The 248-nt window shown below is 55.2% G+C and overlaps 1 protein-coding gene across 1 annotated transcript in view; it reads left to right on the top strand.

Annotated features, from left to right (window-relative positions):
- Positions 1 to 248, top strand: part of EMH_0046540 (uncharacterized protein) — a gene marked incomplete at both ends in the record, with an annotated part of 8,023 nt that overhangs the window by 6,162 nt on the left and 1,613 nt on the right. The window contains one exon of the mRNA XM_013496179.1: positions 40 to 248. Coding sequence (XP_013351633.1) covers positions 40 to 248 — 209 coding nt within the window. The remainder of the gene's footprint in view (positions 1 to 39) is intronic.

Raw genomic sequence — 248 nt, 5'->3', positions numbered from 1 at the left:
CAGCAACCATTGCTGCCCTCTTCAGAGCCTGCACCGAAGGCCAAAAAGAAAAAAGCAGCAGCAGCAGCAGATGATGAATCTTCACAGCAGCAAACCTTCTTGCTGCAGCAGCAACAAGATGAGCAGCAGCAGCAGCAGCAGCAGCAGCAACAGCAGCAGGAGGAACTGCTGCAGCAACAGCAGCAAGAGCGGCCGAAGAAGAAGACAAGTCGCTTGAGAGCAGCAGTTGCTGCTGCTGCTGCTGCTGC

This window comes from Eimeria mitis, genomic scaffold (assembly GCF_000499745.2).
Source record: "Eimeria mitis Houghton genomic scaffold, Emh_scaff1963, whole genome shotgun sequence".
Lineage (NCBI taxonomy): Eukaryota > Apicomplexa > Conoidasida > Eucoccidiorida > Eimeriidae > Eimeria > Eimeria mitis.
The sequence above is the reverse complement of the archived record's forward strand: the minus strand, read 5'-3'. Positions and strand labels throughout refer to the sequence as shown.